The sequence below is a fragment of the Aethalodelphis obliquidens genome, unplaced genomic scaffold (assembly GCF_003676395.1).
Source record: "Aethalodelphis obliquidens isolate GAN/ISIS:26980383/991018 unplaced genomic scaffold, ASM367639v1 scaffold6, whole genome shotgun sequence".
NCBI classification, from domain to species: Eukaryota; Metazoa; Chordata; class Mammalia; order Artiodactyla; family Delphinidae; genus Aethalodelphis; species Aethalodelphis obliquidens.
This window is the reverse complement of record NW_020837950.1, coordinates 40,280,546-40,296,364: the sequence shown is the minus strand read 5'-3', so window position 1 is coordinate 40,296,364 and position 15,819 is coordinate 40,280,546. Positions and strand designations below refer to the sequence as shown.

Sequence of the window (15,819 nt, the reverse complement as noted above, 5' to 3'; positions counted from 1 at the left end):
ATATGCTGTACCCGAAATTATAATAACAAGAAACCACATAACTGGTTAGTACATATTTTCTTAGAACAGTTTGTGAGGATGGCTTTATATATTGAGCAATATTAATATAATTTTCTGCACAATGTGCTAGCAAAGATTTTTTTAAATTAAAGTTTCCTAAATCCTGTTTGCTATGGGGGAAAATATAGTTTACTTACCTCTATATTGTGATATTTCAAAGAAGCTAAGCAACAAATAAAGACTTCCAAGAGCAATTTCAAAAATAATTTATTTTCAGATTTAATCTTAGAAATAACATTCGAGAAGGAGTAAGTCCCCTACGTTCATTGTAGTAAGAAAAGATTTTACTTTTATTGCCAAATTCTTAAGTTACTGTATTCTGTATATATTAGAGCTACTAAAATCAATATGCATTTATTATTAAAAAATCAGGCTCTTAAATGGCAGTTTGAATACTAGGTCTGTCTGCTCACCCAGCCTGTGCATGTAATACAGTAGAACAAATTAGACCTGATTTATGAATTTTATCTTTCATATTTTCTTAGTAAATAATAAATTATGTAAATTTATACTGAAGTAAACATAGAAAAAAGTACACAAATCATAGCTTATGCCTATTTTTAAATTTGTCTCCAATAATATGCATACCTTTCTTAATGGAGGCCCATTTTATTAGACATTTTAAGAATATGGAAAGCAGGAAGGATCTGTACATTTTCCTTCTATATAATTAGACTCTTTATGTTAATGATTAACGTCTTTGCATTTATGGATTTAGAATTCTGTCTCAGGTTTTTCTTTTTATGTTTTTTTTAAGGCTCCACGGTTTTTAATGTCCTCAAAGGAGTTTTGGAGGTGGTAGTTGGTATGGCAGCTGGATTGCTTCTTGGATTTTTTATTCAGTATTTTCCAAGCAGTGACCAGGTAAAAGAAATAATCTGTGGGTAAGTCATGCTCTGACACGTCATTGGAGGAGCATTCTAGAACACTCCCCTGAAAGCTGATGTGAATTATGTGATTTAGAAAATGGCCCCCCATTTTAAAACTGCTCATTGCAATATTAGTGCTGTCCATGAGATTTATGAAGAATGTATAAGATTTTTAATGCAGTCCTGGAATTTTTTTCTCTAATTTATATTCTGTATACTTCAAACTTGACTGTAAAACAAATAACATCAATTCTAAAATAATACAATATGTCTTTTTATTTATCTTAATTTTATTTTTATTTATTTTAATTTTATTATTATTCATAGTACTCAACTAAATCAAGATATAAAATGGCTTTGGGGGCCTCTTTTTTTAGTATCAAAATGCCTTAGATTCTTTTTTTTTAAGTTTTTTTTGATGTGGACCATTTTTTTTTAAGTCTTTATTGAATTTGTTACAATATTGCTTCTGTTTTATGTTTTTTGGCCACGAGGCATGTGGGATCTTAGCTGCCCGACCAGGGATTGAACCCACATCCCCTGCATTGGAAGGCGAAGTCTTAACCACTGGACCTCCAGGGAAGTCCCAAAATACCTTAGATTCTAGTACTATCAAATAGACAGACCTTATCATCTCATATCATATAGTTCAACATTTCTCACCAAAGATATCAAAGTCCCTTACTGTACACAGTGATTTCTTAATAAACAAAGGTTTTGTTTGTTTTCCTTTATTCCCCTTGTCTCTTAGATAAACATATAAAAGTCTTTTTTTTTCCTAGAAGAACTGGCATTATTTTGAGATTTCAGAGCATTTTGAATGGAATTAGAAACTTAACTAAAGTAGAACTGTACGTAAGAACGTTAATATTAACATTACTTGAATGTATGTTGGTGTGAATTTTTACTGTGCACAAAAAGCTTCAATTGTAGATTGTAGATTTTATGAATGCATAATAGAAAGTTATAGGATTTTCTAATTAAACAGCAAAGTAAAGAGAAAAATGATAGCTTACATTTTGTTGTTTACCGTGTATAAAATGATGTGGTAGGTACAATAAGGTGCCACTAGTTCAACATAGCAGCCACTGGCTACCTGTGGCCATCGCAGATACAGAACACTACCGTAGACAATGCAGATACAGAATTTCTGTCGTCACTGAATGTTCTGTTGGAAAGTGCTGATCTAGTGCACTCCATACAATAACTCATGAAAAGAGTACTGTTAATATGAGCATTTTACTGATGAGGAAATTGAGGCTTAGGGAGAAATGATTTAAACAAAGTCACGTAGCTAGAAAGCAGTGGAGCTGGGAATGAACTCAGGTAACCCACCGCCAGAGCCTGCACGCTTCCAAGCCAAGCACTTCTAAAAAGCCTGCCTGCCTTCTAAAGCAATCAAGAAGTTTAAAAGGCCAAACGGAAAAGTGAAAGGAAAGAGGTACACATTTCTGAGACTTTAAAAATCAACAACAAGGACCTACTGTGTAGCACAGGGAACTCTGCTCAGTGTTATGTGGCAGCCTGGAAGGGAAGGGAGTTGGGGGGAGAATGGATACATGTCTATGTATGGCTGAGTCACTTTGCTGTGCACCTGAAACTATCACAACGTTGTTAATCAGCTATACTCCAATATAGAATAAAAAGTTGAAAAAAAATCAACAACGAAAAACTACTCTGTCTACAGCCTCTTAAAGCTTCTTGGTATTCAAGGATTTAGAAAGAAAAACCAGGAGAGTATCAAATTAAAGAGTGAACAGAGAACCTAAAAATAATAGAGATATCATATCTTTAGCCTTCACAGAATCCCTGGGATGTAACTGCTTTAGGGAACGGGGAAAGAAGACTTGAAGAGCTTAAGTAATATGGCCAACTACATATGTCAGTGGTGTAAAAGCTGAAATTTTATCCCTGGTCTCTCTGTCCCTAAAGCCTATGTGCTTTTTTCTGCTGTTGCGTTTAGCCCTGTGAAATTCTGCTTTGATAACTGCAGAGAAGGATAACTGGTATTCCTGGGAGAGACACCTAACATCTGTACATGTGCTAACTCTACTTTTACTAAGGAAAAGAAAGTAAATGTTCTGTCATGCATTTATATGCTCAGACACAGACGTTTTTATTTTCTACTAAGTCCTGACTATGGAAAAACCAATAGTTAGAAATCAGTTATATGAAATAATTGAGCTAACCAACCTCTCTCCTCCTCTAGGACAAGCTCGTGTGGAAGAGAGCATTCCTGGTCTTGGGGCTGTCTGTGCTGGCTGTGTTCAGCAGCATGTATTTTGGTTTCCCTGGGGCAGGAGGACTGTGCACGCTGGTCCTCGCTTTCCTTGCAGGCAAGGGATGGGCCAGCGCAAAGGTGAATTCATTTTAAGTTCTTCTGCTCATGATCACTTTCTGATCAGATTAATTTTTTCTTTCCAGATACTTTCTTAACATCAAATTAATGAAATTATTTAATCATAAAAGCTATTTTCTATACATTTGTAAATGTACGTCCAAGTTCACACACGCACATCCTTTTCCCCTTACATACGAATCTAGAACTTAAGGTCTTTACTTAAAACATATTTACTGGGCTTCCCTGGTGGCTCAGTGGTTGAGAGTCCGCCTGCCGATGCAGGGGACACAGGTTCGTGCCCCAGTCTGGGAAGATCCCACATGCCGCGGAGCGGCTGGGCCCGTGAGCCATGGCCGCTGAGCCTGCGCGTCCAGAGCCTGTGCTCCGGCAACGGGAGAGGCCACAACAGTGAGAGGCCCGCGTACCGCAAAACAAAAGCAAACAAAAACAAACAAAACAAACAAACAAAAAATACATCTTTAAGTAGGAAAAAAAACCCATATTTACTTACTTAAAGCGTACCATGGTTCTATTTCCATGCTGCCTTCCTTATCCTTTGTAAGGGCTGCAGAGTACTGCATTGTATAGCTGTGCTATACTCTATTTAATCAGTCTCCTACTAATAGACATTAGATTGTTTCTAGTTTGCTAAGACAAAAAGCGCTTCAATAAAATGCCCTTACATATACTATATTCAGTAAACTCTAAGGCACTATCCAGTCTTATTATTATTTTACATGCTATCAAGAAAGAAAAAGAATGCTGCCAATTAAACTGATATCCTAATTTCAGAAATATTAAAATGAGAAAAATTTTAATGTTATAGCATATTATTGAGTTTATCTATAGGATACATTTCTAGAAATAGGATTGCTCTTTGAAAGACTGTGCACACTGATACTTTTGATAATATCAATTTGCCCTTTTAAAAGACTGTACCAATGTACATTCTCACCAACAGTATGTGAGAGAATCTGCTTCTCTGATCTATTTTCAGTCTTCAGATATTGTGCCAATCTGATGGGTGAAAAATGTATCTCATTGCTGATCTGGTGGCATTTCTTTATGAGTGAAACTAATCATCTTTTTATATGTTTACTTGCCAGCGTATTCAAAAGCTTGTGCCTGTTTTTTATAAGATTGTTTTGGTTTTCCTTACCAAGTTTCAAGATCATTAAGGTTATGTGTTTTCTTAATATGTATTATGGAAATCAGCTGATTGCCATTTATTTATTTTAATTTTAAAATACATTTTTATAGATTTGAACTTGACAGGGTCATGTGCTATTCTGTTTAATAAAGAAATTAGATGTATGTGACCTAAACTAAATGCAGATATATCCTTTTGGAAAACCTAAAGACAACTGCTCAAAATAATTAAGCTTAATATAATGCCATATGGAAACATGTGAAAGTTATAAATCTTGAGATTAGATAAATAATCATATTCAATTATGGGAATCTCTGCAGAGATATACTAGAGATAGAATTTCCTTGTGGGTAAATAGCATTCAGATAGGAGGCTTCCATTCATTCTCTAACAGTGTGATTATAAAATGAGGACAAGTATAAGTGTGAATCATCTTGCTTTAGAGGAGGGAAGGATTGGAAGGGGCTCCTGGAGCCTTGTGTGAACAAGGGTACTGAGGCCACAAGAAAGTGAGCTGAGATGGATTGGACTTCGAGGAAAAGGAGAGTCCCTTTGAAACCCTGCTCTAGACACCAGATGGGCACCTAGGTTTGTTGCCCTGTCAGAGGATTGGCTGTAAGGCTTTCAGGTGGTCTACTTTTTTTCTTTTCAGCAGCACCTATATTATTCATATAACGTCGAACAAGATTTCTGATTTCATATAACATCGAACAAGAACAAAGCTAAAAAGTAAACAGACTTCCTCGTATAAATTGGGTACTCCTGTCATCCCTCATCTCTCATAAGCCTTTGCTCTTATCAAACATTTGTTTTTCTATGGCTTCCCTTTTCTTGAGGGCTGAGGCAAGGTTGTCCCGTATCGTGGGCAGTCCTCTGTCCAATCTCAGCTTGGGACAAAGGGCTGTGCTGCCTCCCTTGCTTCTCTCTGAGGACTCACCACTGTCTGTCTTCCACCTTAATCTAGGCTGCGGACTAATACACCTGCTCCTTGAAGCTCTCTGATCTACTCCTTTGCCTCAGGACCAAGAACACAGTTTTCACCCAGTAAAGGGATGCAGCTAAAGTTGCATTGTGACCCCTTATCCGACACCTGGGAAGTTTGCCAGCCGTTAGCATTCTACAAACTGTCCCTTAACTTCTTTTTTTTTGTATATTGTTTGGTTTCTTTTTTGCTGTTGTAAATATTTTTTATTTCAGTTGTCAGTTGCTGGGTTACAAATTACCTCAACATTTAATGACTTAAAACAACAATTTTGTTTTGTTTTCATTTGTCTTGCATTTCTGTGGATAGACTTGGCTCAGGTGGGTGCTTCTTACTTGGAGTTGCTCATGAGGTTGCAGCCAAATAGTGACTGAGACTGGAATCTGTCCCTTAACTTCTTAATTGTAAACATTTGTCAGTATTAAAAGAAATAAATTACTAAAGAGAATAATTTGTAAATAAAATTAGTTTTCTTTCTGAGTATGAAAGTACTATACGCTCATTTTAAAATATTGGGAAATAAAAAAAAGTCAGAAAGCAAAGGAAAGAAAAAATCGTTTACAATTCCTCTACCTAAAGCCAACAGCTCTGTAAGCTATTTAAGTATTTTGGCTTATTTCCGTTCATTTATTCAACAGGAAAAATTTCAAATACACTTATAGTAAGTTTCTTCAAATTGAGTTTTACTGAAAAATGCTATCTGTTGTCACCTCTTAAAAATTTTCAAAAATTAACAACCAGCTCATATTATCCTGTCATGGGTAAAAGGAGGGAAAGGAACTAATAAATGTTACTGCCACTCTGTAAGGCCTTATACAAGGCACTAAGTGAGTATTCTCACTTACTTTCACAAAAGAAACTGAAAAAGTATTACCATTTCCACTTTATAGAGACTGTAAATCAGAAGAACTTAACATGTTCTAAAACATGTCCGAGGTCACAAAATTTAAAACGTGGCACTGGGATTTAAGCTCAGGTTTGAATCCAAAGCGACTGGTACTACCCTTATAATACAACTGTAGCATTATTACACAGGACACATTTCTATATTTTGACATCTATTTGAATAACACATATCACATATATTAAAAATGTTATACTTCTGCACTTTGCAATTTAAAATTAAGTTCATAAATGATAGGATTTTAAAAAACAACAAAAAAGAGTCATGTCATTTGGAATAGGGCAATAGTTTTAGCAACAGGGAAATCAAAGGGGAGACTGATCCCTACTACAAGTGGTCACTAGCTGTGGGCATAGAAGGACAAAGAGGGAAAGGGAAACTCTGATGAGTTTCAGTTGTGCTCTTCTCCAGAATATAGTGTGGGTTATATAGAAAATATTGTTAAAGCCAAAACAAAGCATCTGTTTGAATGCATTTGTCATAACTTTGCCTGAATTACCTGCAGCCTGGTTGATTACATAGAAGGTCAATGTAATCCACAACCCAGAGAAAGAACTAGGTACCTTGTTTTCATGTTTACCTCTGGTTACTCTCCTGTGTATATCTCTTTATCTACACACACACACACAAAACACAACACACATACTCACACATACACACACACATAGGGATGCCCCATAATTTTTTAAAACCATTTCCTTATAGTTAAATATTTAGGTGATTTCTAGTCTCTGCTATTTTTAATTATGCTGAAATTCAATTTCTGATCAGTTCCTTAGGCCAGATTTCTAACAGTGAAATTTTGGGGTCAAATAATATGAACATTTTGAGGTATTTGACATGCATTACCGAACGGCTTTCTAGAGTTGTATCCATTTACTTTTCCACTGTAATATATGAAGTACCTATCTCATTGCACCCTCATCAGCTTAGAATAGTGTTTCTCCAACTTGAGAATGCATCAGAACCACCTGGTGGTGTATACACACATCTATACATATGAAGTTAGATTTTTGTGCCATTTTATATTGTTCATTTTTCACACTCAAATATCATATACTTTCATGTGGTCAGATCTATGAATCTCTTATTAGGAGCTTTCCTCAATAGTTTTTTTTTCCTTAAAGATGTCTTTCTTGTAAAGTTTTACATACGTCATCTCATGTATTCTCTACAATAACCTTGAAAGGTAGATATCAGACCATTTTACAAATGAGGACACCAAGGCTTAGAGATACTAGATAGACTGCCTAAAGTCGCAAAGCCAGTAAGTGGCAGAGTCAGATGAGAACACACAATGTGAATACATCAAACTGGTTCCCTAAAGAAAGGAAAGCAAAAGAATCTTCATTGAATCAGTTATGTGGCAGACACCCTCCAGAGCAGCACAACATTATATAAAGAACATAAAATTTAAGTTATGGGGACTCGGATTCCAATCCTGCTTCAAGCTGTATAATCCCCAAAATGTCACCTACCTTCTCTAATACTCAGTTTTCTCAACTGTAATATGAAGAGACTAATAATAACATCTAAAGAATTGTGGCTGTTGTTTGGGGAAATGGAAATGAAGCACTTGTAAACTCAATAGTGCTACAGTAATACTGTTGTTGAGTTATACTTTGAAAAGCTAAAATATTTTATTAAATTCATTTGTGCCTGTAGTTTCTGATGTTATTTCTTACTTTTCTGCTTGGTTTTCCATATAACCATTAATCTTGCCATTTGTCTTATTTTATTCAAATGCACTCACCTTTCTTGGGCCTGTCATCTATTTTTTCATCTATTTTCAAATTCAGTGCTTCTAGATGACCTTTATAGTTATGGGATTTTGTTTTCTGTTATATTTTGGATCTTCTGAATCTTGAATTGTTCAGTCTGAGAAGTGTCCACTTACATAGATATTTAACCCATGATGAAACCTTCATTTCTCTTAACTTTCTCCTTTTGTCCATCCTTGAAAGTGATTTATATTTTTGAAGATTCTTACCATTGATGCATAGAGATGTATAAAGTGGCCTTAACTTTCAATGGACAACACAGTCTTCATTCCCCTTGGCTCATCTTCTTTTATACTTAGCTTATTCTATGGTTCCAGTTTCTTTTTATTTATTTATTTATTTATTTTTTGCGGTACGCGGGCCTCTCACTGTTGTGGCCTCTCCCGTTGCAGAACACAGGCTCCAGACGCGCAGGCCCAGCGGCCATGCCTCATGGGCCCAGCCGCTCCGCGGCATGTGGGATCTTCCCGGACCGGGGCACGAACCTGTGTCCCCTGCATCAGCAGGCGGACTCTCAACCACTGTGCCACCAGGGAAGACCTCCATTTTCTTTATAAATAAATTCATTTTGTTTTTGAAGTTATGAAAAGCCACAAGAAGATACATTGTGACTCTTCTCCCTTTCTTAAATTATATAATATGTAAGCCTATATCTGATGTTCAATTAGTCTAAAATGTTACAGTCAAAATACAAATCATGTCTTTAGTCTACAGTTTAGAAGTAAAAATAATTTGATAGAGAAAATTCTTTAGGACTTCTGCTCTCATTGGAGTTCTGAATACATGAAATATTTTTGAGGACCTTCCTTAAACAATTAGTCCTGGCAACAAAAGGCTAAGTAACCTAAAGTTAATATAGTTGAATTTTGTTCTTTACAACTGGGGGTATCAAAGTCTTAGTTTTAGCTATGATATACTCTAAAAATTAAATTCGAAAGTAAAATTTAAAGATATGTGGAAGGGTGGCAACTGGACCTGTTGGGGCAGAACTAGTCATTGTCATTAAAAGATCTTGGATGTTTTCTAATATAAACCTCTCATTTTACAGATGAGAAAAATGAGGTGCTAAGGGCAAGTGGCTTGCAGTTAGTGGGTGGCAGAATTTGAACCTCATTCATCATCTGATTCCTTACGATGTAGAAACAACTGTTTTTCCATGATAGAGGAATAGAATTATATAAAAAAATCAACAAATCCCCTCACAGATGCTGTCTTTATAAGCTAAGAGGAAATAGAATCTTCACCCTAATAAACATATCAGAAATAATAACTGAAGAAAATAGAGAAACAATGTAATCCTCCTTTGTCGGAATTCCATACATATATGGAAGTGCATATCCTTAAGAACATGTAATTGTAAGGGTAAAAATGTAGTCCAAAAATATAGATTTAAAAAAAAAAGTATTTATTTATTGGCTGCGTTGGGTCTTTGTCGCTGTGTGCGGGCTATTCTCTAGTTGAAGCGAGCTGGGGCTACTCCTCGTCGCGGTGTGCAGGCTTCTCACTGTGGTGGCTTCTCTTTGTCGTGGAGCATGGGCTCTAGCCACGCGGGCTTCGGTAGTTGTGGCACACGGGCTCAGTAGTTGTGGCTCACGGGCTCAGTAGTGGCACACGGGCTTAGTTGTTCTGCGGCATGTGGGATCTTCACGGACCAGAGTTCGAACCCATGTCCCCTGCATTGGCAGGCGGATTCTTAACCCTGTGCCACCAGGGAAGTCCCCCAAAATAAAGATTCTTAATGTTGACTGAAAAAAATCTGTTAAATGTAAATTCATAGGTACTGTACTGGGTACTGCTAAATTGCCCTCCAAAAAAGCGTTGTCAGTTTGCTCTCCTACCAATTATTCAATCTTACAAATTGAATCTTACAAAGATTCAATTATACAATCTTACAAATACTTTACATTGTTAAAACTTTTTTAGTGTTTTTTTTCAATGTGATTACCCCCTCCCCCTAAAAGATGGTATATCGTTTTAATTTGTGTTTCTCTAATTACTGAGTTTTAGTGTCTCAGGGTTTTTGGCCATTTGTGTTTCTTCTTGTACAATTACTTGTGCATATGCATTGCCCATTTTTCTACTAGGGTCTCTATCTTTTTCTTATTGATTAGACATTGTTCCTTATTCTGTTACACATAGTACAGTTATTTTCTCCTGGTTTGTCACTGTCTTTTTTATGGTTTATTTTGCCACAGACATTGTAGTTTTGCATCGTCAATTGTATCAGTCTTTTCCTAGGATGTTTGCATTATGTGTTATAAAGTTATGCTTATATCAAATAGGGTCTCCTAAGGAAAGAGAAATCACATAGTAACTGGAATAGGGAAGTTTATTATTAACCATCCTGGGGATCAGTTAACAAGGGATTGGCTTGTAAGATGTAAAGAGACCCCTAAATAATATAGGAATAGCAGCTATAAACTCCTAGGGCTGAGATAAAGCACACCCTTCCACCTCTCCTCCTCACCTCACTACTCCCTCCTCCAGGGCTGAGAATCCAGACCTTGTTAGAGCCTTGGTTCACTGGGTGACACAGAGATCCCCATGGTGCCCTACCTACAAAATTTACTAGAAATCTACTCTCCAAACTTATAGGAAATCCACCCTCTAAGTGCATGGGGAGGTATATGGCCCAAGGGAGGTGGCTACGAAACCACCCCAGGTGTAGGCTGGGGAAAGCTGCTAGCACCATGCACTGCAAGACCCTGGCACTGGAGAAGCCACCTGGACTGCAGGAGCCTTGTGCTGGAAGATCTTGCTGGGAAGAGCCACAGAAACCAGGAAGAGTTCCTTCTCTTGCAATAGATTTCAGCACCTTCTACTGACAATACTTAATATGGTACCAGCTGGCAAAGGTGAAATGTTTAAAGGGCCCAGCTCCATTTTCTGCAGAGAAACAAGGAAAGGCAGATTTGGAGCCAAAGGGCAATGAATTAATAACTGGCACAGCACTTTGTTATACCTGGATTTTATCTTTGTGCGTGATTTGAGATATCCACAAACAGTATTTTTTTATAAAGAAAAAATTGGAAACAACTTAAAGGCCTATTGATAAAGAAATGATTGAATCAACTATGGTACTCCCATACCACAGATTACTATGCAGCAGTTATGAGGTGAATATCTAGATATATGCACTGATATAAGGTCTTTAAATCATATTGTTGAATGAAAATTAACAAAATTTTAAACTATGCAATAATGTAATAATAATATAATTAATATAATATTATTCATTATAATACACACACACACAGATTGTGTATTCAGCAGCAGAAGTCCTAAGATTACTTTGTAAAACTCTTTATAATTAACATTTACTTGTAAACCAACACTAAAGTACCTCATATATCTTAATTGTGTTAGAAATATCTTTGCGCAATTTTTTGCTCTCTTCTAGCTAACTTCTTATTTATAGATGCTACAGAGATAAAGGCTATCTCAGGTCAAATTGACTCAAATTTCAAACTAGTAAAATTCTTAGAACTTCTAAATTCATATAATGAAAGTCTGTGTTTGTGTGTGTGTGTGTGTTCCTTTTAGGCAGATGTTGAAAAGGTTATAGCAGTTGCCTGGTTCATCTTTCAGCCCCTTCTCTTTGGACTGATTGGAGCAGAGGTAGCCATTACGGCTCTCAGACCAGAAACTGTAGGTAAGAATTTTGCTAAAATCAACTCTGCTTATATTCAGTTGAAATATCTTTAGTAGGTATGTGTTCAGTGGTTCCCATTGTCACAATTATATAAAAAAGTAACGAGCTAAGTCTTTTAGAGCAGTTCGTTAGAAAATAATGTTTGTCAATCTAAGACAGTAAATTTTATACCTTTAAATATTGTTCCTTGTAAAGAAAAGTGACACTGCTGACTGCCATCAATAAAATGCAGGCCTTAAAGTGTTTTTCCAAGGATAAAAATGTTCACCTAGCCTTACCCTGATCAAGGGCCAGAATTTTAAAGATAAACAGTGAGTTCTATAATATGTGCCCATAGAATAAAAATGTTTGTTCATTCATTCTTTTATTCATTCACACATTTGAAAGCCATTATGTTAAAACTCTCTTAATTCATAGCACTTCACTTAAAAATTAATTTACACACATATACTCATTATTTCCTCCTTTCCTTGCATCACAGTATTCTTCCGTCCATACTAGGGATCCCATCCCCTGCCACCTCTTTCTGGATCTTACACATAGTTTCTTCCCTTTTTCTTATTCATCCTCAAATATCCTTGTCACAGTGTTCTTCTCTTCAGAAGTTAAACAGACTTTAATCTCTAACTTAAAATAATATCCTTCCATTCTGCTACATGCTATAACATGGATGAACCTGGAAGACATTACACTAAGTAAAATAAGCCAATCATAGAAAGACAACTACTATGTGGAATCTAAAATATGGCACAAATGAACCTATCTACAAAACAAAAATAGACTCATATACATAGAGAACAGACTTGTAGTTGCCAAGGGGGAGGGAGGGACTGGGACTTTGGGGTTGGCAGATGGAAACTATTGCAAATAGAATAGGTAAACAGCAAGGTCCTACTGTATAGCACAGGGAACTATATTCATTATCCTGTGATAAACCATAATGGAAAAGAATATAAAAAAAAAATGTCTGTATGTGTATAACTGAGTCACTTTGCTGTATAGCCAAGATTGGCACAGCATTGTAAATCAGCTCTACTTCAATTAAAAAAAAAAAAAAGAAATCAACAAAGTAGAAAACAATAGAGAAAATTAACAAGGTCCAAAAAAAAAAAAAAAGACAGCTACTGTGTGATTCTACTTATATGAGTCCAATTCATAGAAATAGAGAGTAGAATGATGGTTGCCAGTGGTTTTGGGAAAGGGGAGATGGGGATTTGTTGTCTAATAGGTACAGAGTTTCAGTTTTACAAGATGAAAACGTTCTAGATATTTTTTGCACAAAAATATAAATGTTTAACTTAATTCTTACTGAACTGCACATTTTAAAATGATCAGGATGGTAATTTTTATGTGTATTTTATCACAATCAAAGTTAAATAAATATACACACATATATTTATGAAAGATATATATATATATATCCTTCCTCCATTTCACTTCCCCCTTCACCTACCACTCTATCTCTCTATTGCTCTTTTCAAACTTTTCCAGAAGGGTGTCTATATTCTCCTTTTCCATTTCAGTTCTCATTCCCTTCCTCAGTACATTTCAGTTTAGCTTCTGCCCCATCACACAACCAACCCTGCTCTTACCAAGGTTATATTATTAAATCCACTGAATACTTACCAGTCTTTATTGCACTTGATACTACTGACCTCTTTAAAACACTTTTACATTGAAGTCTGAAATTTCATATTTTCCGGTGCCTTTTGAGTCTTTACCGTATGTATGGCTTAAGCGCTGCTCCTCCTCAAAGTTCTTTCCAAAACCTTCTATGCTTCTTGTTCTTTTATCACTTCCTTGAGCTCATCTACACTCAGTGACTTTGATTATAAACTATGTAATTCCAAAATCTTTATCTCTAAATCTATAAATCCAGTGGCTGATTGGACATCACCACTTATAAATCCCACAAAACTTAAAACTCAGTGTGTCTAAAACTTCCTCTTCATCTTCTCCCCAAACCTTCAATGTTCCCTCCTGGGAATAGGATCATCTCTTTTGTATCTTGTACTTCAGCAACAAATATTTTTGAAAATCTACCAACCTGGGAGAAATATCCTCCAACAAAAAGCCACAAAACTTTTCGGTAAAAAAAATATTGCAGATTTACAGTAGAGCCTCCTGCAGTGTCTATCCCTTTTACCCAGGCTTTTGAACTTGACAAAGTTGTTTATCCTTTTTGAACTTCACTTTTTTCAACTGTAAAATGACAGGAATTACCCCACAGGTTGTAAGGATTAAGTAAAGTAATGCACTTAAAGCTTAGTACAGAACCTGGCACAGAGTAAATACTCAACAAATGTTACTTTAAAAAAAATCATCCTGTAACTTAGCAGTCACTTTAGCTGTGCCTTTCTCAGATTCCAGTAGCCTGCAGCGGCCAAGTCACAATCCTTTATTTTGCACTTCAGGATGAACTTAACTTTACCAGCAAAGGATTCTAAATGCTGACTGAATGCAGTAGCTGTATATGAAAACCAGGGCTATTGGGCTGTCTGTGTACACACCAGTATGATGAAACAGCTGTAGACTGCCACTGTCTGTTCTGATTGGTCACTGCCCAGCGAGCTCTGTTCTGATTGGCTGATTGCCCCCATAATGGCTTATAAATATTTTGAATATCGCCTCTGGTCTTATACTCTCTGTAAAGAATTCTCAACCACTTTGATGAAAATAATAATTTTTTCCTCTTCTGTGCCCTCTTACCAGTATGCTTATACTGTACTTACCTTATAGTATATTAATTCGTTTTTTATGTTTCTGTCTTCCTCTGTCTTTGAAGTTCATAGAAGTAGAGTCTGTACATTATACATTTTTGGATACTAGTACCTAGTCCAGATCCTGCCATGCATAGTTATTGAATAAATTCTTGTTAAATAAATGCATGGAAGAAAGTGTGTTTCTTGCTATAAAGCTTAAAAGAACATTCAAATCTCCTTTTAGAAATTAAAATATGTTTAATTTCTGTTTTCAGTTTAAAGGAATATTCTGGTTTCTCTCAGAGCAAATAACTCTTTCGGATTTTACTAAAAAAAAAAAAATCAAGGGGAAATACCTTCTTTTAAACAAGTGATCTGATTAATCCTTAATATTGATGTTTTGATAAATTATGCCTAGCCATTTTTGTCTTTTTAATTTTGTGAATGTTTTTAGACTTCTGTTGAAAGAGTTCTGAATCAGTAACCATGTGATTCAATTTTTCCCCCAGTATTTCATTATGTCTAAAAACTGAGTATTTCTTACAGGCCTTTGTATTGCCACCCTGGGCATTGCAGTATTGATACGAATTTTGGCTACATATCTGATGGTGTGTTTTGCTGGTTTTAACTTTAAGGAAAAGATATTTATTTCTTTTGCATGGCTTCCAAAGGCCACAGTCCAGGTAATGATGGATTTTAATTCCTATTTCTATATGATACCTTGACATTTTTAATAAGAGGGCTTGTTCAAATTTGGTGAAAATAAATAATTGAAGTTTGATTTATGATAAGATTTTATACTAATTTACTCTTTAAAAGTTTTATTTTTGGTATATTGATTCATTAAATATGACAACTCATTAAATTTCCTTAGATCACCAGGGTGCAACTCAAACTCCAATAAATCCCTACACTACTAGAAAGCAGTAGTAAGTAGCAGGAGGGAAGAGTTGGAATTTTTGTCAGTCAGAGCTCTCTAAAATAACCCAAAGAGATAGTTATTAACTCTATTCATTTCAATATCTTCTAAGAAGAGAGTGAAACAGAAATAGCATAGCCCATCTTAGTATTTGGAAATACTTCAATGTCTATATGATTGATGATCAGTTATGCTTGACCACAGTCTTTAATAGAGAAAGATTTATTGAGAAATAACTCAGAAGATGCTCTATTTCCTAGATTATTAGTTGATATTAAATTTTCAAACCACCTGAACCTCCTGACAAACGTCTCAATCACATGACCCAAAATTTGTGCACTCTAATAAACAAAGCAGTAACCAATAGGTACTCGAAAGTGTTGACCAGGTATTTGGTAGCATACCTATAATTGCTCATTAAATTAGAACTGTATAGATCATCATTTGTTGCAAATGTAA

The 15,819-nt window shown here is 35.7% G+C and overlaps 2 protein-coding genes across 4 annotated transcripts in view; both read left to right on the top strand.

Annotated features, from left to right (window-relative positions):
* Positions 1-15,819, top strand: part of SLC9B2 (solute carrier family 9 member B2) — a 69,793-nt gene that overhangs the window by 28,783 nt on the left and 25,191 nt on the right. For all 3 annotated transcript variants that reach the window (XM_027103398.1, XM_027103397.1, XM_027103396.1), the window contains exons 9-12: positions 818-924; positions 3,139-3,288; positions 11,631-11,739; positions 14,988-15,124. In XM_027103398.1, the coding sequence (XP_026959199.1) occupies positions 818-924; positions 3,139-3,288; positions 11,631-11,739; positions 14,988-15,124 (503 nt within the window). The remainder of the gene's footprint in view (positions 1-817; positions 925-3,138; positions 3,289-11,630; positions 11,740-14,987; positions 15,125-15,819) is intronic.
* The window catches only part of SLC9B1 (solute carrier family 9 member B1), a 73,585-nt gene continuing 72,871 nt past the window's right edge, over positions 15,106-15,819 (top strand). The window contains exon 1 of the mRNA XM_027103400.1: positions 15,106-15,124. The gene's annotated coding sequence lies outside the window, so the exon portion shown is untranslated. The remainder of the gene's footprint in view (positions 15,125-15,819) is intronic.